We start from the raw sequence: 22,942 nt of genomic DNA, 5'->3' as shown, positions 1-22,942 counted from the left end.
GCATGCATTCTTTCATATGCAGCGTTCGTCTGTATTGAAACCCACAAAATATTTCTTAAGGGAAAATACTTTTCTTTCTTTGTTCTTTCTCGTGCAATTTATGAATGGAACACTTTGAACGTAGTCGTAACCAGGGAGGCCGCGATAAGAAATTATGGAAATAGGCTAGCTTACGGTGGTATAACGAAAGGCTTTTTTGTTCAAGCTGGTCGTCAGCATAAAAAGGCCATTAGCGTGATTTGCAATTATGTTTCTTATCCATCCAGTCCGTCGCGCTTCAGTTTGTCATTGGGAAGAACTTGTCTACAAGCCAGTTTGTTTTCGCGGCGGTGTCTTCGTCAATATTTCTGCCTTTCTTATTTTTTTTTTCATTTTTCGCTTGATCCTGGTTTCCATGCTGGTAATTGTATATAGATATTTAGCTTTGTGTACACTAATACGGGTGAGTTAATTATTTGCTTTCCTCCAACGCATACTAAAAAAACAGCGGGACACTCGTTTACGCCTCGCGCTGAAACGCTTCGTAACCCGTACTAAAAAAACTCCAAAACACTCGTTTACGCCTCGCGCTACAACGCTTCGTGCTTCAAAGACGCGAGAATTTTACAGCGAAGCTGTATACTTCTACCCACGAGCAGTTTCATCTCCGTTGGCAAAAACGCCAAAGCGCCAAGAATACGCTCATACATGCATGCTCCGCCCCTCCGCAGGTTTCACGCTAGGGGAGAGGGACCGGGAGTTTTTAAAGACAATAGTCTTCCTTGGGCTACTTAAACGCAAAAATTTTGGTTTCTGTGTCTGTGACTCGATTGAGCCACCCGGTCAAAGTGAAACAGTATATGCGCAATAGTTTTAAATACCCACAGCCAAATCTAAGTCTAAGTCTGGTGCTAATGCTCATATGCGTTAACATTGGTGACCTAGAACGAAATATTATGCAAATACAAGGCGGAAAATCAATACACGAGGGATGTTTGCACTGTTACTTTGTTAAAAAATTCACGGATGCTTTGTTTTTGCGATAGCAAACAGAATACTACGTCAACTGCGAAAAACCGTCGCTTGCTTTTGCCAGCGCTACCTGGCGGCATTTGAAAAAATCAAACGGCAACAGGAACGAAAGGTTCCACTAGATAGGTTTCACGTTCCGCTTCGAATGCTCCTGAAGTAGGGCAACGTGATTCTATAAACGTCGTAGTAGGGTGCCTCAATTCACGCGCGTCTCCGCCGTGCGGCAGCGCTCGCATCGAGGCACCCGACTTGGAGAAGTGGAACGTTGTAAATTTAAATTGACTTGAGCAAACCTCTACCGTGTTATCTTGGGAGGAACGAGACCGGAGGGAAACAGCATTAGAGGTGAGCGGGAAAACGAAGGGAAGCATTTACTTGCCAGGGGCGCCAGTCGACTATTGTCTTTCGACGACATTTGCAACGAAAGGAGCAGATACCCGGCCAATGTTTTAGTGAACCGGACTTCCGTTTTGTCTTCATGGCCCGTTTAGGCAGGAAACACGTGATCTCGCCGTTACGGAGGTCAGCCGCCCTTAGGATTTTAAGGGCCAAGTTGGCGGCCGCCCTGCACCTGTATATGCGGACTCTTATTTTTCTTTCCAACTAAGCAGCACATTTTTTCTACTTGTCAAAAACTTTTGGTACATCATAAAATTATCTTTTTTGACGGTTGCTTAGAAAAATTAATTTTTCTGTTTTGGAAGGACTATTTCACGCACAATATTCTACTGGGCTGTTACTAGACCACTATTTGACTAATAATAATAATCTGTAAGTAGTCTTCACTGTTATTTACCTTTGTCGGGGTGATACTGTAGGTGGATAGATAAATGATTTTCGCAATATTTTCAAAATTTGCTTTTGGCCACATTAGAAAAACCGCCTCGGGGAAAATCGTTTACCTGCAAAATGCTACTCGGGAATTGTTTAGATGGCCTTTACACACTTTCGGATACTATGTTGAAGCATCGGTGATGCGTATATTACACTGTAGATTGAAGCATTCTAGCACATTCCTTGCAGGAACCATACGTTTCAATAACAGAAGTGAGTTCAAACCATCATTTAAAAAATAATTTGCGAATTAAACCCACGGTAAACCTACAAAAAAAACTGATAAAGGAAAACGAACGCAACCAAACTATGAGCGCAGTAAGTCTGAATATGAGTGCCAGCAGTTCTAAAAATGTAAACCATAATATAGTTCAGGTTCTTTAGGGCTTGTTTCAGCGTTTATGCATGGTCGTTCTTCTATACATTATACGAGTTTGTTTTTGTGTTCCTTTAATTTGTATATTTGTAAATGCAGTTAGGGAAAAGACCGTAAACACAACGCAGGATATTTTCAGAATACATGCTAACGATATCTTCACTCTAAGAATGTAACTTGTTATTGCGGTAGTTATCAATCGCCGGATCTGATGAGACGCAAGGAGCTCAATGGATGGTATATGCACGACAATACACAACTACCAGATCATACCATTGTGTAAAACGTCGCCATATGAGACTAAATGCTGTCCCGTCGCACATATTTTAATATAAAAGGTCGATGAAGATGATATAGATTGCTTTGCTCTTTCTAGACTCTTGGCAATGTTGCAGTACTTTGTGACACTCGTTACCGCAGTTGCGTAGAAAGACACCGGTACTTTTAATTATAGGATGAAGAACAGCGCTAAGGAAGGAAATTGATCGAAAACGTTGGTTTCTCCCCACAAATCGTAGCCACATTACACGCAAGAACAGAAACGCCCGACCATTCCTCAAGCTGATATACTTGTAAATGTGTCCCTTGATGACCTGAAAATTCAACGATGATCCTGATATAATTGAACTTGTGTTTCGTGTGCTCTTTGCGTCACGTCAGCCAAAATACGCTCCAGCCTGGCGAAACGGCGTCTGTTAGAGTTGGGAAAGGAGAACCTCAGGATTAGGTTCATTTTTTCGACGTTCTTAAAATGATTTTGAAACAATCTCTATACCGTAGGTCAGTTCCTTCCTCCACAGAAACACCTATATAACTAACATAATTCCGGGGTAAAACACTAGAGCTTTACCTTTCCGTATCTTGCCCGTGATACACAATGGCGAGCAGGCTTAAAGGAATGTAACTTGTTGATCGTAGATACCAAAACATAACAGATCCGAACCTAAGTGACAGAGTATATTGTTTATTGTGTCTCTTGTTCCAATCACCTCTTTTTAGGGTTTCACAAAAGCTGCCTACAAAATGTTGCTGGCGGGTGTCATCCTCATCTTTAGCCCCTTATTTTCCATGAGGGTTTGCGGTGAGTTTTCCCTGCTTTAAGTTGCTTTTTTGCATACTAAAAGCAGCCTTTCGAATTCAGTTGAAATAACCAATATTGTTGTAGACGTCAGCGTTGAGCTCGGGCTAACTTAGATAAAGTAGAGCTAAGTCCACACAGAACGGCCCAGGGCATTGAAAAGGTGTCACTTTCTTGACGCGAACTCCTGTCATATTGTAATGCAGTGCTCAGGATTACTAAAAGAGAGTGAAAAGCGCAAGAACATTTGTGGATGATATTACGCAAAATAGTCGATGTCGAGAGCATTCAACCTAAATTGAGTCGCTTCGCTTAAAGAAACGACCCTCCCTTTCCTAAGCTCAACAGGAAATGATGTGGTGTATTCCGTTTTCTAAAACCTCAGTGGCAGCTTAGTAAAAACAAATAAATTTTGACGTGATAGCGCTTACGAATTAGAACATTATGTTATATATTATTAGTGCCATAAGACATTCGGCTAGCACAAGCGACAGTGGTCTGTTTGTGGTAGTAGTATGTGCGAGGCGGCTGAAAAACACAGATTTTTCACAAGATGTCGGTAGAAACGAACGTTCCGCACAAAAGCTTTAAATGTTCAATAGTGCATGCGTGGTATTGAGTGAAGCGGGCGAAAACAGACGAGACAGCAGATATTTCATTGTCTGGTTTCAAAATTCGTGCCCGGCTGGGTTCAAACACACATCTAAGTATCAACAGGCAACAGAGCCTGATTTCAAATCCTGCGTGCTTTAAACTGCACGTCAATAGAGCCACGTGCAAATGGTATTGGTTGCGACCCCGATTCGGCGGAATGTACTTTATTATGACTTTTTGAATGTGGATTTCCTTGCATAAGCATCGCACGCTGATTATGTTGTTTCAACCTTTATGAAATGTGAGTATCTGAGTATTTGATTTTTATTTCTTGGAAAAACCAAGGGGAGGGTGAGACTAAAGGCGCACGTGGCCTGACAGGGCCTCAGCCAAATCTCAACAAAACCCGTCGTGACTATTTCGCGGCTATGCCAGTGTCGTTTCGGGCTGGTCTAAAAAAATTTCAAAACTGTCTAAAATAAACACGGAGATTTTATTTACAATGTCGTAATGGTTCACTGAATCAGTGCGGTGACCTGTGTTTTGTTGATACATCAACGCCCGAGTTTTAAGACATTTCACCTTACCTTGTGTATGATAGGAAGATTCATTATGTTTTTCTTCATGTTCAGTTTGTTGTTGAAAGAATTCGTAATACAACTTCCGTTCTCGCTCCTATTATTATTTTTGTGTGCCCGGGCAGGTGATTACTTGTGCAATGAAAGAATTTTTTTTGTTCTTGCCCGTTGCAAGGAATGCTTCTCTTAGGCGCCAACCCATCCATGGGCTTGGGGCAACCTGGGCCACTTCCCCAACTACAGAACCCTATGACGGCATCTGCGTTGATCGTTCAACAACCAGCACCTTCTGGTGTGTATGTTAGGCTTTCTCTCACGGTTAACACAGGGGACCCCACTGAATGGGTATACACCATCTACCGTTCCATCTGCTACATTTATTCCCTGTTAGCAATGCGAAAAGAGTATTTGTAAAGATAAATTGTCATATTTTCTTGCACCTTGCAAGGAACGATTCTCTTGGGAGCCAACCCATCCGTCGGCGTGGGACAATCTGCGGCGATTCCTCAACTGCAGAACCCTATGTCGGCTTCCGCATTGGTCGTTCAACAAGCCGCACCCTCCGGTTGGTACCCTTAGTCCTAGTTTCACACTTGAAATACCCTTCACTCCTCGCTGAACGATTGGAAAAGTTATTTGTAACACTTTCTTTGCATACCTTTGCTTGCACAGCCTAAAGCCTATCTAGGGCGATTGAATATACCTGTACATGCGGAAACCATTAGGTTCTTCCACCAGAACTTTATGGCTATCGTGACACCATTTATGTCGTAAAGGGTGCTACGAAGGCGCGTTGAAGAAAGGAGCGTGAGAAGTTGAGCTGTATGAGAAATCTCAGAATTCTCAGAAATCTCGATTTTTTTACTGGTTTTCGAGACTGTTTTCAGAGGCTGTGCTCATATGCAAGTACAATAAATTTATGAAAACATTTTTGTTCGTGCAGTCGCACTACGTATCCATGCAACAGCGCATATACAGCCATTTCACAATCACCTTCTTACTACTATGCAGATTCGCAATATCAGGGATAGGACACCCACTAGACGAATCCCCACTAGGTCCATCCACAAACTGCGCGGAGCACAATTTCCGTTTTTCTCAAGGCAGGAGAATAGGAAGATACAGTATCGTTATTGTGGACTTGACTTATAATCCAACAGCAGACCTATACTGAGTGTCGCTCAATTCTTTTATGAAGAGCTATGTTTAGGAAACACCTGTGATATCATCTACATCATTCTACAGAAGGTCTTAGCACGAACTGTTTTATTATGTGGCAGGTTCTGAAAAGCTTGCGAGTCTGCTTGCCCGCACTGCCGCGTAATATAGATATGATTGAATGAAGGAACAGGCCCTGCTATTAATCAAGCCCGGCATGTTGCTTGGCTTCATTTGAGGGACGCCCACTGTTATATTCGGCATTGTGAGCACGGAATGTAAAATTCCGAATGCGAGACCGCTGCCTACTTGTAGTATTTTGGGATACAATTTGCTGTACCGTTTTTCTGTCAATTTGTTTATTTTTAGGTTGTATTTTGTAACTCGTGTAGAGTGTGGAGTAGCTGATGCGCGACATAGCGGTTTCGTGCGTATTCCGCCCACGATGTTGCCACAATTGCTATACTTCTGACGGCCTCCCTGAAACCTTGCACCAAATTTCCGGTTGCATCCGTTCTGGACACCTTTTGTTTATTTTATTGAAGGGTGTAAGATGCAAGCGGTGACAGGTATATTTATTTTCAACGCAATCGCAAAATTCGGGATGTTTAAACACTGGAGTTACCTTGCGACATTGTATCTATCCCGTGAGCTGAACAAGTGCAAATATATACGTAGAGTCCCCTGATGGACATTTCGAATTGCAAAATAAACGAAAATGTTCGATCTCTACCTACAGTATTGTGTTTCGTATCTTCAACAATTTATTACAAAGACGTATCCAATTAGGGTTTTCCGTGCTATTTTTCTGCTACATCGACTAAAATGTACGCTTATAAATTTCGTTGGTTCGGTATACAAGTAGTCAGATTAAGTTTCAAAACTCATTCTGCTCATTTTTAGCAATCGTAAATATAACGCTAGAAATGAAATTCCGCTGGCACCAATGACTCTTCTAAATGCTCTTAATTTTTCAATTATTTGTTGAAATTGATTCTTTGGAAGCCTAGGCTTTTGCTGTCTTCCTTTGTTCGTAGGGTCTCCCTCACAGCTGACTTCTCGTCGGTTTTATTCGGGGCTAAACTTCCTAAACTGCTCAGTTCCAAAAATTCAAGTTCGCATGTAAGGTTACTTGCAACATGTGTTCATGTACGCTATCCTCCTTTATCCTGATTAAAATAAATTCATTTCAGCATCAATGTCCACATTAGGCATATAGAGAAACTTGCGAAATCCTCTTGTGACTTCCGCTTACTTCATACGCCACGAAGCATAATAACGCCACAATCTCATCTTAGCAGATAAACGTACCTCAGCCCTAGTTTTCAGGGTTTCTGCATTAGTGGTTTGAAGATTCCTGAAATTCGCTGACTCTTTTAGCGCGCTTGCACGAAATGAGTAAGTTATATAAACTTCCAGTTTCGATTACTACGAGTTAGTATTGACGGCACGGTTTCTCACGATGACGTCATTCCTCTTATATTTTCGAAGGCGTCGCTACGGTAGGTCAAGCGCCTGCTTTGGGACCCGCACAGTCACTGCCGACCCTCCAGGTTCCTCTCTCGCCATCACTGAACGTCGTCCCAAAAACACCACCGGCAGGTTTGTAGCCGTGCGTCGTGTCTTCCGGTCATGTTCTCTTTCGCAGGGAAACATTTATGTGTTTTCTCCTTGCACAAAGATAGAGCGTTTGTCAAAGAATGTAAATAATTTTTGATGTGTGAGGCAGCAAGCATAAATGCACTTTTTTAATGAAAAGACTGTCATTTTTTCTAGCAGAAGTCGTTCTGAAATCAAGGAACATTGTCGTTTGTAATGATGGGGTATATGTTATGTTAACCTCCGTGCCTGCAGATTCCTTGCACGCCATCTGCTCGTACCGATCATAATTTAACGCCCGTAGATGTGTATGCTTCTCCCCGTTATGATTGTGTTGTTTTTGGCCAATAAAATACAAATTGTCAGTAACAAGGTTTCTGTCAGAGTTACGACGCAGACATTAGGATGTTTTAATTTCTATAACTAAGCGGGTGTGATGAAGTGCAAGAATATAATGCCCCAAAAAATATCAGGCATTATTACAAGTGCCACAACTAGCATAATCGGAAAAGGTCACCGTATAACATATGTGGACGACTGAAGTAGGCAACCGGGATCATTTCTTCCGTGCAGTTCTGGACTACACCTGAAGGCTGGAACAGCTGTCGTTACAATGGCAGCAATTATGTCCTTGCGGAGTCGCTGAGGGTACAGTTAGGATTACTAATATTTCGAAACAAAACGTCATAGCTTGACGGTAGCCCAAACTTGTAGACAGCAAGGAGGCAACCACCATCCCGAGTTTGTTTCGTTGGGAAACAATTCAGTTCATTACCGCACTCACTCAAACCACAAGCTATTGAAATTACCAACGCTGTGATAACTCAACCTTCGGACTTCAGATATTAGAGTTATTCAAGTTCTGTGACGCATGTTCGCACTGTCCTTCGCAATGAACAGTGGCCCAAAGGGCCCGGGGGCAAGCAATTACTAATAATTGGGGAATCGGCGGAGATAGGCAATCGACCCTTTGTAAGATATTTGTTCTTGACAATATAAAGATGCGTTATTCTGCACGAAAAGCGGCAATGGTACACTAGTAATACTTCAGCAACCTGGCGTGGCTGTAATCAATAGGTCTTAACAACGTGTGGGTTCGAGCTAGTTGGTAATCCATAGGGCAAATTTAAAGCGCAAAACATTTAGACAGAAGACGAACGAGACAAACACCGAGGAGAAAGAGACAAGTTCCTTGTCTCGTTTGTCTTCTGTCTAAATTTTTTTGCGCTTTAAATTTGCATTATCAATAGATCGTTCTCTTCAATTGGAACGACCCGAGTTCGCACTACACCGCGACTGATATTCATAAGCGTAAGGGTACACTGGAACGATATCGAGTTCCACTTTTTAGCATGGCTTATGCTCCTTATTCCATCACTTTATGCTTGCGTGCTACCGTTGGCTGTCATATAGTAAGCTTGTATGTCACGTCTAATGTTTTTCAGTGGCGGTTGCTCCCATTGCGCCAGTTGTACAAGATGTTGTGGCACTGCCAGCGGTCGTGGCTCCCCTTGTCGTCATAACCCCTAGCCAAGAAGGTAGCGCAATCGGCACGATCCCTGTGTCACCAAGCGGATCCCTTCCTCCAGCAGGAATACCTGCAGTGAATAATGATCAACTCGCCGATACAGGCCTCGAAGCGAACCCCAATGCAGCTAACGATGGTGCAGCGGGAGGGGCGGCTGGAGATGCTGATGGTGTTGCGGCGGAGGAAGATGTACAGCAAGAAACAGGAGAGGGAGCGGAAGCAGAAGCAGCAGACGCCGAAGGAGCAGAAGCAGAAGCAGCAGACGCCGAAGCAGCGGAAGCAGCAGACGCCGAAGCAGCAGAAGCTGAAGCAGCAGACGCCTAAGCAGTAGAAGCAGCAGACGCCGAAGCAGCAGAAGCAGAAGAAGCATAAGCCGAAGCAGATGAAGCAGAAGCAGGAGAAGACGTAGCAAAAGCAGAAGCACCAGAATAAAAAAAAGTGTCAGACACTGAAGTGTTCCCGGAAAACAGGACAGCGCACTAACGTGAAGAAGACCGCTTGGGGAAATACGACTCCAGAATACCTTGTGCGATATAATAAACCCAAAAACGTTTTCTTGAATATAATTCTATGCAAACCTTTGGCGTACGAACGTACTGGGCGAACGTTGCACAGGCAGAACATGCCAGGCGACGGTACGTCTTTTTGAAACGATTACCACCGGAACATTATTTAGTCAGGATAAATTACGGTGCATGCCGCCTAAGATCGCGAAGCATCACTTCTAATAGTGAAATATAGAGAGGGCATGGAAGCACGAACAGGATGAAGTTCTCACGCAAAGTTTTTTTCGTTCTGCAGCCCTCCAGCGTCTTCTTGGCGGCACCGGATTTTCTGGATGTTGCTATCCAGCGCAACGGAGGCTTGAAAAATCAGCAACCACACAAAATGTCTGCGCAGCACCACAGCAATCGCCCGCTCTGCTATCGCCCTGCGTCGCTGCTTTGATGCAAGTCTGCTATGCACGTGCCGGCTATCACGGTGTGCTGCACAGTGACGACACCAAGAACTTTGCTTGGCCGTATAAAGCCGGATCACCCTCCCTGGTTCCTCAGAGGGCATAGAAGCACGAACGGGATGAAGTTCTCACGCCCACTTTTCTTCGTTCTGCAGGTTACATTTCTAAGTTACCCCTGCGCTGCTTTAAGTCCGATGACGTTTTCATTGTAGTGCTTCCATGCCCTGAAGCACTGACAGAGCCTTTCTGTTCTTTGTTTTTGAGTTTGTGTGGTAACATTGAATGTAACCAGGGCCCCACCAGTGACGCGCTAACTGTGGTTCTGGAAACACTAAGGGACCTTAATGCTCGATCAATGCGGATTGAATCGAAACAAAAGGCTATGTCTACAGCAATAGAACAATTAAAACTACAGCAGCAAAATGATTCTAAAGCAATCGCGTAAGTGAAGGCAAGGTTGGAAAGACTGGGAACGCAAACGTCTGTACTTGAAGAGTGGCGGCAGGACTTAACAAACGTTTGTGAAACGGTAAACCGCGTCGAAAGCGAGACATGCGTATTCCGTTCAGGTCTCGATGAAGCTGTGCTCGTCGGGATAATCTTTTGTTTTTAATTATACCGGATACTGCTAAAGAATCAGCCTCAGAATCAGAACCCGAAATCTTGGAAATGGTTCGAGACACCCTACCTTACGAAGAACGGGTTCACAGGATCGGACGGTTCAAAGAAGGCAAAACGCGACAAATCATAGTAAAATTTGCCTCTTGCAATGCGAAAGAACTTGTGCTATCAAAACGGAAGCTGCTTAAAGATAGCGACGTTAGCATTGCGGAAGGCTTCTGTCCAGCAACTCGCGCAGCAAGAAAAAACTATCTGAACACGGCAAATCTTCGAAGGTTCCTTTTATACTCTCACGCAATGTTCTAATTGCGAATAACAAACGATATGGCTACAATGTAACCGATGACATTATCTATGAAATGGGTGTACCAACGGTTAGCAAACCCAGACGCGTTAGGCCCTCTAGAAACACATAGGAAAATGTGAGGGGTGGTGGCCGCGCACCAATAGAGTCCCACATTCCTGTTGTTTTCACCAACATTCGGAGCCTTATTACAAAACGAGATGCGGTTTGTGCACTAATAATGATTGTCAACCAGACATCATTGTGCTAACTGAAATGTGGCTATCAAGCAAAGTAAGAGATTCTGAAATTTTTTAATCTTTCGGAACAGTAGAAAAGAAAGAATTGAAGGGGGTGCCCTGATTGCTCTTGATGAATGATATGAGTATTTTTGTTTACCCGTCGTATTCGAGCTGAACCCGTATAGTTTTCCTGACGTCTACAAGGGTAAACGTCAGGAAAACAATACTTGGTGTCTGTTATCGTCCACCATCAGCGGCTGCAACATTTTGCGAAAGCCTGCATGACTGCTTAAACCACATTACAGTTAGATTTCCAGGTGTTCTCATTCTATTACTGGGTGATTTCAATTTCCCTAATATTATTTGGTCTCACACGCTTCCCTCACCTCATCCAGACACAATGGAAGCAAACAGCTTTACCACACTTCGCACAGACTTCGGTCTCTCGCAGCTTGTAACATCTCCTACACGAATCACAGAGCGTTCCACATCTGTATGGGATATTGTTTTGTCGTCATCACCTGACGTAACCTCGCCAGTTGCGCATTTACCCGGCCTCAGTGATCATGATGTCTTGCATTTTTCAATAGCTTACCGTCGCTCATCATCGAGGAGACACTCCAAAGCCATTACAAATTACAACAAAGGTAACTATTCGGCGATCAATGGAGAACTTGATTCATTTCTAGATATTTTTCTGCCAGGATACCTTGAACGATCGACCGAAACCAACTGGAACATCTTCAAGAACAAGGTTCTGGAACTAATACATCAATTTATTCCGCTTCGTCACGATTATTCTAATCGTAACGCCCCGTGGTATAATCGCCATTTAAATTGGCTCGCCAACCAAAAAAAAAAACAATATTTCGCAGTTTTCGACGGTCACCAAATGCTTCTCGATGGGCAGAGTATAAGGAGCTGCTTCAAAGTATTTAGGCGCCTTAAGGGCTACGAAATCAGCATTCCTTTCAGTATCCTTCCTAGCAACCTAAGGACGAATCCCAAAGAGTTTTGAAACATCTACAAACATACCGCTAGTAACAACCTATCATTAGTTACCCCTACAAGTGACCATGTACCAAGCCATCTTTGTGCTTCTTTACTAAACTACACTTTTGTTAGATTATTCTCCGCCTCAGGTATCCGCTCTCATTACCCAGAACTCCCGCCATATATTCATACCCCCATGGATCCCATTCTCTTTAGTGCTACAGGAATTAAAACAATAATTCAAAGGCTTAAATACAAATCTTCATGCGGCGTAGATGAAATAACCTCTAAATTTTTAAATAACGCCGCCGAGTACTGTTTCATTTTCTTCTAATGTATATTCTCGGAATCGTATAACGAAGACGTACTTCCGCATGACTGGAAAACAACCAAAATTGTCCCTGCACACAAATCTGGAGCAACATATGATCCTTGCAATTACAGACCCATCTCACTTACTCCTGTGCCTTGTAAATTAATGGAAGATGTTTTTTCCGAGCTTACCCGTTTCCTTGAGAGTAACAACTTTTCACAGCCGCTCAGCATGGGTTCGCAAAAATTTCTCCTGCGACACTCAGTTAGTATCCTTTACCAAATAGCTACATAAAAATCTAGACAATGGTTTCCTAACTGACTGCTTATTCTTAGATTTTGCGAAAGCCTTTGACAAGGTCAATCATTCACTCCTTAACAAAATGAGCAACCTAAATATCGACCCCGTAATACTCGGATGTATCCATGCCTTTTTGACTTCACGTGTACAATTAGTCAATGCCAATGGTTCCAACTCGTCCACAGCCCCCGTCCTTTAAGGCGTCCCTCAAGGGTCTGTACTTGGACCTTTACTATTTTTAATTTATATAAACGACTTGCCTAGTAACATTTATTCTCAAATCTATTTATTTGCTGTCGACTGTGTCATCTCCGATAAAATTACTAATAACTCGGATTTTACAAACCTTCAGACCGATCTAAACACTTTACCATGTTGGTGTCAAACATAGAAAATGGAGCCAAACATCAAGAAATGCAAAGTCATGCGAATAAGCCGGAAAGGGGATGTGCCTCCAACACACCACCTAAATAATACCCCATTAGCTCCTGTAACATCCTACCGTTACCTTGGTGTTTACATCACTAACAATCTTTCCTGAAATACTGATATCGAATATATCACAGCAAAAGCTAACCAGACACTAGGGTACCTCCGCAAACATTTTTTCCTTGCTCCTACAGCTCTAACACTGTTCTTGTACACGACATACATCCGCCCTCAACTTGAATATGCGTCTTTCGTGTGGGACCCTGGTCACTCCACATTAATAGACATGCTTCAGCGAGTTCAGAGCCGTGCATCCCATTTCATTTTTGGTAATTATCATCGCACATCCAGCGTACGGCAGATGAACTTTAACTTGGGCCTTCCCGCACTAGCCACCCGAAGGAAAAACGCACGTCTCTGCCTCTTTCACAAAATCTACTATCATATTCTTGCTTTGTGCGCTATCTGGATAAGGCCTCCATCTTACGTCTCATCGCGCCAAAACCATCTTCAGAAAGTTTATGTTCCTCATTCAAACACCGTCACACATTCAACCTCATTTTTGCCCAAAACTTGCAATGACTGGAATCGTGATCCCCATTCCATCACCAGCTTAGTCAATCCGACTCTCTTTAAAAGTGCCTTGAATAATTTATTAACGTCGTAGTAGCCTACTTTAATTTACCTTTTTTCACTCCGGTTCCCGCTATGTTACCCGTGCAGTGTCATATACGGCGTGCGGAAATTCAGCGTGATGGAATTTGATTTATGTGTCCTTCTGTGTTGCTGTTTTTGGTTGTTTTGTATGAGCGTGCGCGGCTTCTGTTTAAAGTTATCTATAAACTGGAATTTCCAAAATGCTTCTGTTCGTTTTTGCCTAGTGTACACGATAACGCTATTGATTGTTGGATATACCGCTTCTTGTTGTTGTGTGTGCATGCACTGTTGAAATAAGGGCCTCTTTTTCGCCTCTGTACATTTTTCTTTCATTTTTTCGTTTTACCCGCTGTTCGGTGGAAAGTCTAGCCACGAGTTTGTTTTCTCGTTACTTGGAAAGTGTTTGCGTTGATTCTATTTGACTGTCAAGGCTTTTTTTGTTTGGTTCCGTGTTAACTGTGCACTGAGTTGTAATCTAGTCAACATAGCCCATACGAACTTGATGTTCTTCACTAATGTTCTTTTCGAAGAATTTTTGTGCTTGTATAGCTTCTTGATTTTTATTGCCCCTCCCCTCTACAATGTAGTTTTACCCTTAGGGCACAATAAATAAATAAATAAATAAATCCATGGTGCGAAACGCGGGCATTGGTTACCAGTAAGCCAGACATGTATTCCCGCTTTCCGCGTCTGTAGAAAGATTTTCCGGTGTCAATTTAAGAGACATATTCGAAATTAGACAGCGTTCTATCACTAAGATGTTCTTCCACTGGTACCCACTTTTCATATCGTTGTATTAAAGGCTATGTTCTAGTTTTTTTCAGCGTTTTTGAGGGGCCCAATGTGAAATATTTGCGTTCTTGCCCAAAAGTATACGCTGCATAGAAACTGTTTCTACTCGTGTTTTAACTGCCTACTTCGCTAGTCATTGCACCATACTTGTAACACCATCATCATTAACAGCCGATTTAAGTCTACTGCAGGACGCAGGCCTCCCCCACTGACCTCCACCCCCTTCTTTCCTGTGCTACTCGAGTCCATTGTTTGCCTCCGAATTTTGTAATCTCTTCTCCCCATCGAGTTAATGCCCTTCCCATACTTCTTGTCCCGTAAATCGTAGTTCATTCTGTTGTCCTTGTGGTCTACTTGTGATAAACCTGTTGCCAGTTCGTCGTACCACATGGGCAACCCAAGTCCATTTCGTTTTGTTAACCTGAACCAAGATATCATTAATGTAAGTTTGTTCCCTAATCCAGGTTGCTTGTTTTCTTACCCTAAACATTACGTCTCAGATTATACGCTCCGTACACACAGAACACAAATAACCCGGAATGGGAGTAAATGGCTTGTTGCATAACTCAGTTCCAATTCGGAGTTTTCAAAGCTCCTTCCAATGGGAGTTTCGCCTTACTCCCATTATTTGCGCAGTTTTTTCAGTAGCATATCAGAGTTTCGTTTTACTGCCACTACAACGGGAGTTTCCAGGGGTACCATTGGGAGTGTATTGTTTCCTCCAACTGGGAGTTTTCAGGGGGCGCGTTAGGAGCAGTGTTGACCTGCATTCGAGCTTTTTTTTGTTTTTGTGCGCTTGATATAAGCGCTGCAGAGGCGTTTATTATTGTATTTGGGAGTTCTTAATGAGCGCACAGGCCGTATTTTCATTTTTCTTTTCGAATTACGTAAGTTCGAGTCTTTTTCCGCTTCAAACGTTCAATAGCGAAACGTGAAAAGTTTGTTTTCTGCACAGTGAATTTATTGCATAAAAATTACATAAATGCGATATACGTGTGAACACGTTAATAAGACAATAAAAACACTGAATCAACAAAACACCTACATCGAGAACACAAGGTATCTTGGTAAGAACTTTATCCACTACAACACTCCTCAACGAAAAAAATTTAAGCCATTTGCAAACAATGAGGTCAGCATGTCGTCGGTGCGCTGTTTGCTTGCGCCTGCCTCCCAAGCGCTGACGTTGCCGCACCTCCTGGCACGTTCTCCAGGAAGCCACAGCAGCACATGCATTAGAGGGATAGCAAAACGCTTTAAATCTGCGGCAACAAATACAGAAGCATATTGGGCATCTGACCTGAAAGAAAAGAAATGGCCCTGTAAAGACGCTGAACTTTTCACTCTTGTGTCCAACTTTCCGTAATGTCGGAATGTTCAATTAAAGCTACGCAAAATTGCACTTCCGTCCGAGACACCTGCGCTCACTAGTTCGTAAAAACGAAGTGGTCTTCTGTTCAAAAGGGTGCGCGACCCTTGTGGCGACCAACTTCTCAAAATGCTTTCTTTCCCTCTTTTCCTTGCGTGGAGCGAGCTTCAGGTTTTACCACCCGCACTGCCCCTCTCTCCCTTCACCCAAAGTTAAGGAAAAATTTCCGTCGATGTGACGCCTGCACCTGCTCCCCCTTCAAAAAAAATAAAATAGGCAGTCGACCGTCCACTTTGCAGAATGTTCCTTCGAATGGCGTTCGCTGGTTATAGTTACACGCGGCTAGCGTACGGAGAGCTCCCATGGGGCCCCGACCTTCTCCCTTTCCAGAGAAAGCAATTAATCGCCGGCGGCACGCGGCAGTCACCCTCCTCGTAGCAGGCGCGGCTGGCACCACACGTACTTCTCAACAAAAGCGGCCGCCCTGCGACGTTTGACCGGCCAACTTCACCTTTGCCTGCCAGTAAGCCACAGACACAGCCTAACAAAAACACCTAACAGCCGTTCAGAGTTCCGACAGTTTTCATTCTGCTCGGGAGTGCGAATGAGTGAGTGTTCTGCTCGAGACCCGCGCAAATACGCATTGCTTTCACACCGTTCGGCCTCCCCAATGACGTTCCGGGCATGGCGCCCTCTCTCACGCATAACGCTCACCTTCAGTGGCGGAGGATCGCCCGTGCAGTGACGCGGGAAACACGCTGAGTTGACTTGACACTAGAAGGAGTACAAGTCTCCCAAAATGTTCGGTACAATAAAAAACGTGAAAATCTTACCTTCAACCACCTCGCAGAGGCACAACCACGTTGTTTTTAACGAGCACTCTCAGCGATCACTGCATTTAGGCCTCGCGTCGGCTCGCCGTCGGCTCGAAGGTAGGTGACACGGAGGCGACGTTGCAGTGTGTCGCACGTCAGGGTAGGCTGGTTCCACAATGTTCGCAAGGAGCTTCGATTGTCGGGAAGCACTTCACATCCGTTCGTGCGGCCGCAAGTTCACATCGACAATAAATTTTCGGGGACGCTGGAGCTCACACGACACACAGAACTAACTGGCAGCCATTTTGTAAGGAGGCGTAGAGGAGGAAGGGGTGAAGGAGGAGGAGAAGGAGATGGAGGAGGCGTGGGAGTTTTTCATACTCCCATTAGGACAAACAGAGTATTCACAGCTAGATACTGCTTTTTGTGAAGAGGTACAATCGTGGTAAATGCGCCTATTTACGACGGCTTGTGTCCCCCGGTGTGAACTTGCAGTTTTTCCAACATCATACTACCACACGTGGGAGCAGGCCGCCTGCCGTAAGGAGTTTAAAAGACGTATTCCAGCCAAAAAACTCCCATTCAGGCTAAGTTGTGTTTTCTGTGTAGCAAGTTGGGCGGACCTAATTTTGCTTTCTAATTGTTTAGCAAGATACCAAGCCTCCGCTGCGGGTGTCGTCACCGGCAGGACGCATTGGTTGTATACCAATTTCTTTCTCGTGGATTTATTTCTCGTGGTCTGGATCACCACGAACATCTGGACAAGGTGGTTATATTCTTCTACTTGTTCCATTATTTCCGCATGTATGCTGAAAAAGACAAGTTCAGCATGTTTATTTATTTATACTCTAAGCTAAAAAGGCGAAAAAAGGAGTGACCGTTGGTCTCCTCGCATTTACTCCCGCAAGAGACTAATGGTTGTGACCCGCCGGGGTGGCTCAGTGGCTAAGGCGTTGCGCTGCTTAGCACGAGGTCGCGGGTTCGATTCCCGGCCGCGGCGGCCGCTTTTCTGATGGAGGCGAAAAACAAAAACGTCCGTGTGTACGAGATTTCGGCGCACGTTAAAGATCCCCCGGGGGTCAAAACTAATCCGCAGCCCTCCACTACGGCGCCCCTCATCGCCTGCGTTGCGTCGGTGCATTAAACCCTACAATCAATCGACTAATGGTTTTGGCAACGCGGTTAGTCCGCCAAAGGATCAATGGCCCTCCCCCGTTGCTCTCTTTTGGCTAAGAGTGTATTTTAGCTCTATTTATATTTATCTTTAGCTCCAGGGCGATCCGGCCTTCCCCTGTGATCATAATCTCCGATTCGAAGGCGGCCATTCTAAATTTCGCCCGGGTTCGCATTTATCCCCTGGCACTCAAAATCCTTCTTCAAAATCCCCCTGCCTCCCCCACTGAGCTGGTGTGGACCCCAGCCCGCACGGGTGTGGGAGGGAACGAGGCAGTACACAGAGCCGCTCGAGAGCTCACCTCCCCAACGGGTCGGGTCTTAGCCTTGAACCCTTCCTTGCACCCCTGTCAGCTCGAGATCGGCTCCTTTCCTTTCAGGAGATTACGTCTTATTACCGCCTTTCCCGCCGTATACTCCCCCTGCACAACCGGCGCTCTCTCATGCTGAAGAACGCCTATGGCGCTTACTGCAGACGTACACCCTTCCTTGCCTGTCCTCCCGGTACTGCATGTACCCCGCTATGTACTCCTCACCCTGCTTCCCCGCTTCTGGGGTATACTCGGTTACAACTTAAGAACGGCAATGATGATGATGATGATTGCTATTGGTCTCCCCTTTGAAGTGGGGTGATGACATGTCATCTTACCAAAAAGGACTAATATAATCATGTTTGACACTCTTGGTTTAATACTAGCGCTGCTTAGTGCAGGCACTAAAGCTTATTAGGCCCGTAATACTTTTTCCCCCTGTTACAGGTGGTAACTGTCCTAGGCAATATTCCGCTCTCTGCTTTTCGTCCACCAGCATTCTAATCTTCTTTTCGTCCCCTCAACAGCCTTGAAGTTAACTTCCATTAACTCGAACTTAATGGAAGTTGCCGCTGTGCCTCATCACCACAGCCGGATATTACTCCGCGCGCCGCAAGTTGTGCATTACTGGGATTATTTTGAACATGGCACGAGCCGTTTCCGTAATTTTCTGTACTTAATATGCTGATAAAGTACTGCAGGGACGGCAGACAAACTACGCGAGGAAAGGCAGACGATATCACGCATTCATAGCATCTCCGTTCAAAACGCGCGCGCCCGTTGGCATCCGGGTCCGCCGCTGAGGCGGAGTAATACCGTAATGAGCTGTTGCCGTTCTTAACTTGTTCCCGAGTACAGTCCAAACCATGGATCACCTCCTCTGGCAATACCCCCACAACCCATGATTCCCCCCATATCGAAATGGCGAGCACTGAGCGAGGGCGTTGGGCAGCTCGGATTGGGCGGTGCAAGAATCCTTTGTCCCTCGGGCTGCCAAAGTCACCGGTGACCTTCCTCCCTCGGCCACCACCCCTCCCAGGAATTAGCCCTTCCTGGAATAAAAGTTTCTCTCTCTTTCTCTCTCTCTCTATTACTTGGCTGATGACATGGATGCCATCCACTGTAGAGTATCCTTTTCTAAACCGATCCTCTTCCCTATGATGTTGGAAGTCTAGGCTAGCCGTTACGCAATTAACTATTGTTTTGGTGAACAGCTTGTATACAAGCGACAGAAGGCTGCCGGGTCCGTAGTTCTTAAGATCTTTGTTATATCCTTTCTTGTGAATATAAACCTTGTTGGAACTGTTTCAGGCTCTGAGTACCTTCAATGTACTTAAACATTCAAAGAAAGTTTAGCAAGCGTTTGTAGAAATATATCTCCACCCTCCTTTAGAAGGACTATGGTTAGGCCGCCGTCGCCTGCATGTAAGCCACTTTTCATGCCCTTAGCGCCTTTTCTACTTGCTGTTTAGTTACTGTTGGAACATCGCAAGCTAAGCTTCTAGGCTTGGTAGATTTCCCTGGTCCAATGTCGCTGGCGTATAGCCTGGTGCAGAATTGTTCCCCGATTTTTATTATCTTGTCCGTATTGTGCGTAATGGTACCCTGTTCAGCTGTAAGTACGTACATTCTGTCCATGACAATAGCAAGCTTCCTCCTTTTTGCCTTCAAACTTCCTGCTTTTGCCAAAGTTTTCTCGATAACGGCCATGTTGCACGCTCAAACTTCATTTGTTTTACTGCTGTTTATCAATGTTGCCTGTTCCGCTAGTTCAGTTTGATCCACCGTACTCGACAATTTCATCAGCTGACGCTTTTTAATAAGCTACTTTGTTTGCAGAGATAGTTTTCAATTTTGTTTCCGACATGCTGATTCTCAGATAGCCGCTACTAACTTCGTGATTGCTGTTGTTAAGTTGTCACTTAGTTTTTCGACATTGTGCTTGTTCTTGCCAGCTGGAAACGGTAACGTGTTCTGAAGGGTTATTTTAAACTCCTCCGTCCTGTCTCTGACAGACTTGGTGCTGGGTTTCCTATTTTTTGATAGTTTTCTTGTTTTTTTTTTGAGTTTAGCCTTACTTTTTACTGAAACATTTCTTGATCACTGCACCAAATTTTGCAGAGTACCCACACGGAGTGTACAGCACATAGGTTGTCAATCAAAATTAAGTCAATCTCGTTTTTTGTCACCCCGTCAGGACTTTTCCATGTCCATTTCCTACTCTTGCGTTTGCGGAAGAATGTGTTCATTACTTCGAGGTTCTTTATTTCTGCAAATCCAACCAGTGTCTCTCCTCGGCAGTTGCGAGTGCCGATTCGAAAACTTCCCACTGATTTTTCTCCTACTCTCTTTGCACCTACTTTTGCCTTAAAGTGTCACATTTCACTTTTAAAATGTGCCGTTACCTTATTCATTGCTGACTCGACGTCTACGGAAAACCACCTGCGGCCTCATCCTCGTAGCTAGCTGTTTATGCATGGGCTTGCATTATCTTTAACCTCTACCGATTCTTAAGATGGATCACAATGACTACGACCCTTCACGTCCACGCAGTGCACGTGAAGCGGTGAGCACGCAAATCGCTTTGAAAGACACAGAAAAACAAACCGCGCTCCCTTCAATTTTCCTCATTATGCACCTCTACCATTGCCTAAACGACGTCATTGAGGCCATGGCTACCTATTGGCTGTCGGTGGTGAGCTTCACGGCTTATTTCTCGCATTTCCTGTGACGATCTGCCGTTGTCGGCGCTGTGTACAAACCTCTTTTATGCCTGAGCCTGTACGCACAGCTTTGGCGTTTTCTTTGTGTTTTGAGTGCGCGTGGAGTTTGAGTGACGAACCTAATACTCTCTTTGCAGCCAGATCACATGACAACAAACATTATTGCTTCAAAAACGCCCTACCAGCCTGTGCGCTTGCTTGCGAGCAGGCAGCCATGCCTGCTTTTTTGTGGAACCAGACCGGAAATAGGCGCCTCCACGTTTCGGAGAAAAGGGGATAACTCCCCGGCCTGTCATATATCGAAGGCCTCCGGAAAACACACCGCGAGCCGCTCTCCTCTCCTGGAGAGAGCCCGCCGCTTTCGTCGCGTTGTCCGCGGTCGAGTTGAGAGGGAACAATTATGCGCGATTTCTCTTCGCGCGTAGTTTCGCTGATAGTGAACACATTTTCATAATTCTCACTGGAGGAGGTTGCTGGGACAATACACTTTACCGTAAAATACATTCCGAGTAGTCGATGGTAAGTGTTGCAGGGTCCTTTTAAGGGATGCCTGCAAGATAATAACCAGAAAGCTGCTGCGTTCGGGATGCCGCCCCACTGCAGGCATATATCGCATCAAAATGCAGTGCGGTAAAGGCAGGTTTAACGAAGAGGATGATCGTGGGCGGAGAGAAACAAAAAAAAAATTGGCTCCATTCTACGCTGTGAAGATGATTAGAAAGCAAAGCTTTAAACGACACCCACAACAATTGTTCATGCCACGTCACTTGAATTCACACACGTGGCTCTACAAAGAATGAAACCAGAGTTTCTGCCAGCCGTTACCTGAAGTTCCCGGGGGCGGAATCCCGAACGCAGCAGCGTGGGCCACGGCCGGGCTAGAGCGGACGACGCTCCTGGACGGCGGCGTCCGCCGTCGAGGAGCGTCTTTCAAAGGGTGAGACAGCGGAACCTAGCCATCTTGATGTGCTAGCTCGGGCTACACCACCGCGTGACACAAGCGCAGACACCTAAACAATTCAGCATGGGAGCTTAGCAATTCGAATTTATGCCGATTAAAACTGGTTAGTTTACTAAGTTTCATAATTGCGAGAAAGCTGAGGGAACTTTTATAATAACAATTTATCCCAACCTGTTGCCCCTTTCGCCTTTTGTAATACCTCTTAAAACACAACCGAATTTGTATGGTTTGTACACGTTGTTTTCCCGCCCTGCAAACCAATCCTAACGTATCTTGGCCCTACGACTATCTACTTCCGTCGAATCCAGGTTACCAAGCTGGTGCTGTCGAACAAGTTAATTAAGTCGTGTGTAGGAAGCGCGCAATGAATGCGAAGCTGCGCAAAACAGGCCCAAAACAACCGTCGCTAAAGTAGACGACAAAGCCGTACTCCCGACGCGCCCGCCGGCGAGCAGGCACCTACGCGCGAGGAACGCTGGGTAAATTCGCCGCGCTATCTACAGTGTGCTCAGTGAGTGAAACCCTCCCCCCCCCTCCCCATCCCCCCCCCCCCCCCTCCGCAGCCGCTTTCGCAGCGTTGGGAGTTTATTGTCCCACACGCCGCGAAAGAACCGTTGGCTTGTAGAGCTAGATAGCTTTGCTTCAAAACGTTGATTGTGGTTTGAAACGAAACTGCGTCCCTCGTGTTATCAAGTCGCCGTCTTTCTGATTGCACCATTCTGACACGGTCTAAGGAGTTTGCAAGTGAAAAATTAGGAATGTCATGCACCTCTCCGCGTATCGACGACGACAATTGAACGTGAAGCTTTCTTCGTGCGTAGTCAAATGCCCTAGGGTCAAAGTCGCGTCCTCTTTGATGAAAAGTACAAACTACGTGTGAGTCCAACACAAAGCTCAACGAGCCAAAGTCAAAATGAAGACGGTAACCAAGTAATCCATTACGAGAAAGCTTTGCCTTCAACAATCGTCGTCGTTAGACGGAGGGGTGCATTATCTTTTAACCTAAGGAGCATCTTCAACACTACGGAATACGAGATAACATGAACAACAGTGGGAAAAATTAAGCCGTTATTTTGGAGCGGCGTGGATAAATTTAGGAAAAAAAGCACGCTGTGATATTGGTTATTGAAGTGATCAGCCATTATCTTCCAGGTCAATTCTTTACAGTTTTATATACCAAAACGCGTTCAGAGTACACGCAAGCAACAGGAACAAAGACACCCCATGGAAACCTTTAACGGTAGAG

General features: G+C 44.9%; 1 protein-coding gene across 1 annotated transcript in view; it reads left to right on the top strand.

Moving 5' to 3' along the window:
• Positions 1-9,478, top strand: part of LOC144145148 (uncharacterized) — a 60,533-nt gene extending 51,055 nt beyond the window's left edge. The window contains exons 7-11 of the mRNA XM_077676651.1: positions 3,221-3,302; positions 4,647-4,763; positions 4,920-5,036; positions 7,121-7,231; positions 8,674-9,478. Coding sequence (XP_077532777.1) covers positions 3,221-3,302; positions 4,647-4,763; positions 4,920-5,036; positions 7,121-7,231; positions 8,674-9,080 — 834 coding nt within the window. The 3' untranslated portion in view covers positions 9,081-9,478. The remainder of the gene's footprint in view (positions 1-3,220; positions 3,303-4,646; positions 4,764-4,919; positions 5,037-7,120; positions 7,232-8,673) is intronic.
• Positions 9,479-22,942: the final 13,464 nt, after the last annotated feature.

Source organism: Haemaphysalis longicornis, unplaced genomic scaffold (assembly GCF_048455015.1).
Source record: "Haemaphysalis longicornis isolate Haplotype H1 unplaced genomic scaffold, Haemaphysalis longicornis Haplotype H1 scaffold_7, whole genome shotgun sequence".
Lineage (NCBI taxonomy): Eukaryota > Metazoa > Arthropoda > Arachnida > Ixodida > Ixodidae > Haemaphysalis > Haemaphysalis longicornis.
Note: the sequence above shows the minus strand (reverse complement) of the source record. Positions and strands in the feature narration are given on the sequence as shown.